Source organism: Nicotiana tabacum, chromosome 7, assembly GCF_000715075.1.
Source record: "Nicotiana tabacum cultivar K326 chromosome 7, ASM71507v2, whole genome shotgun sequence".
Classification (NCBI taxonomy): Eukaryota; Viridiplantae; Streptophyta; class Magnoliopsida; order Solanales; family Solanaceae; genus Nicotiana; species Nicotiana tabacum.
Window position 1 is genome coordinate 65,186,610 of NC_134086.1, and position 2,299 is coordinate 65,188,908.

Here is a 2,299-nt window from a genome sequence, read left to right on the forward strand (position 1 = left end):
AGGATCAAATGATATTATGATTTGACCGTCTGCATCCTTCTTTGGCGAAATTAAAAGATTTCCCTTTTTGATCACACGTCAAACCTTAATGTTATATGCCATAGTGTAGGTCTCCATGCGCACTTTCCAGTGAGAGAAGTGCTGGCCATTGAAGTATGGCGGTCGTACTTGAGAGGTTCCTTCTTGAAATGGTGCAACAATGACTGTATTTGATGCCATGATCTTTTCCTCAGTTACTGTTAAGCAGTATTCGTGAGTCCCACTCTGATACCAATTGAAAGTACAAAAGGGGGGGAGTGAATTGTAATCGATTTAAAAATCTTAGTTGACTAAGTATGAATTTAGTCGACTAGACTTTGCACAATGATTGATTGCAGTAGAGATAACTAAGGAAACAGAAAGATAAAGAAGACACAATAGTTTTTATACTGGTTCAGTACTAGTATGGTACCTACGTCCAGTTCCCTTGAGTCATAAGAGTTCTCTTAGATCTTTAATGAATGTTTACAGCAGTGATGGTTTTAGTACGTTCACCACCAATGATATTCAGCAATAATGATTCTTTCCAATGTTGACACAACTCTCATTTAGTACGTGGTTTTTGAAGTTTGGTTCTATAGATATTTGTTTTCTTTTTGTCACTAGTTCAACCATACTTATCACTTGTGAATCATAGAAGTTCGTTGGTGATTTTAAAAATTTTGACCCTCTTACGACTTGGTTTTACTATCATATGTCAATTTTCGAGGGAGCAACAATTTTGACTCTACTTTCACAAAATAGGAGTAAGATCTACATATATATTATTCTTTCCATACTTTATTTGTGGAATTATACTGGAAATTTTTTGTTGTTTCTGTTGTTACACCCGTAACAAATGAATAGAACAACAATATCGTAATTCCACCTTTCATTTTCATAAATCAATATTATTATATTTCCTACCATGTATAGCTTTTGGTATATTATCAACTAGTGAGGAGGATACCTATCATCAACTTGAACCTTCTTGCTCGAGACAGTAAATTACGCACACAACAACAACAACAAAAAATAGAATTTAATCAAGTGACAGAAGCCAATTATATCCATGCTATGTGTGTAATGACGATAAATTTGATACAAGCATTAAATAATGACAAAATCATACATTTCGTGTTAAAGACAATTACAAAGCCACCATAATCATCAGTATCGCCTTAAATATCATACACTTGTTTGCCTGTAAACTTGACTTCAATTGGGCTCTTATTTTTACCAATGGATCTGAAATTCTGCCCAACTCCTTGACGGCCCGGATTCACTTTTTCTGGGTACACACCATCTTTTGGGTGCAAATATTGGACTTCACCATTAGGAAAAACTCTATAAAATCTGTAGTTAATCTTGTATTTGGACCTAAGCCTAGTACCAAGTGCCAAGCATTGTTCTTTACGGGCCAATTTGAGCAAATTTGGGCCTTCTCTCATGATAGCAGCACCACCAGTTGGCATTTCAAAGATCTGTTCTTTAGGTGATTCCCAAGTGATCACATAAAACTCGTCAACTTGGGCCTTGCGTAGAAGCCCACCAGTGCTTCCACCAAATATTGGAGATGGGGTGCTTGGGTCCAATTGTGGTGGTGTGAAGCCCACTGGAGCCGCCGGCTCGGCCTCTTTAGTGGCTGATTGGGCCTTCTCAACTGCCATAGCCTTGATAGGACGGTATGCCACGACGGACTTGGACAGTTTAGGGGCGGAGAAGGAAGAAGCCGATTGCTTCCATGGGGCGACGACACGGGGATCGGCTGTTTTCGAGGTGGAGATAGATGGGGTGAAAAGGGAAGCTTGGGATGCCATGGCCATAGAAAAGTTGGATTGAGAGAAGTGAAAAATGAAAAGGAAGAAGCTATTTTTGTTGCATAGAAGAGATGATGGGTGGTGGAGAAAAAGGATATAGGATAAGGTGATATACGGATTTTGCCCAATTAGAACGTGTGATTTGATTCACACCCTAGCCAAGTCAGCAAATTAACATTGAGAAGGAAAAAAATGCAAACTGGTTGATTTAGTTTGAGGTGTGACCACAATTTTCCAAATCAATTGAAACAAACTAGTAATACTGTAATATACTACAACTACGTCAAATTGTAGAGATTATAATAAAATAAGAGAAAAAAAGATAATATACTATAGTTAATTAGCTTTACGTAATAGTTTAACCTACAAAAAATATTAAAGTGAGTTAATGAATCTAATTTGAAACAAAAAAGGTAACATATTGTAGTTAAACAAAATGTAAAAGTGAGTTAATGAATCTA

General features: G+C 36.9%; 1 protein-coding gene across 1 annotated transcript; it reads right to left on the minus strand.

The window, feature by feature from the left end:
* Nucleotides 1–1,059: 1,059 nt before the first annotated feature.
* On the minus strand, nucleotides 1,060–2,074 carry LOC107779933 (photosystem I reaction center subunit II, chloroplastic-like). Its single transcript, XM_016600436.2, has one exon. The coding sequence runs from the start codon at nucleotides 1,842–1,844 to the stop codon at nucleotides 1,200–1,202; it is 645 nt and encodes a 214-aa protein (XP_016455922.1). The 5' UTR covers nucleotides 1,845–2,074; the 3' UTR covers nucleotides 1,060–1,199.
* Between the last annotated feature and the right edge of the window lie 225 nt (nucleotides 2,075–2,299).

What these genes read in the sequence shown, in the direction of transcription:
- LOC107779933 (XM_016600436.2), bottom strand. Translation starts at nt 1,844, where the DNA reads ATGGCCATGGCATCCCAAGCTTCCCTTTTCACCCCATCTATCTCCACC.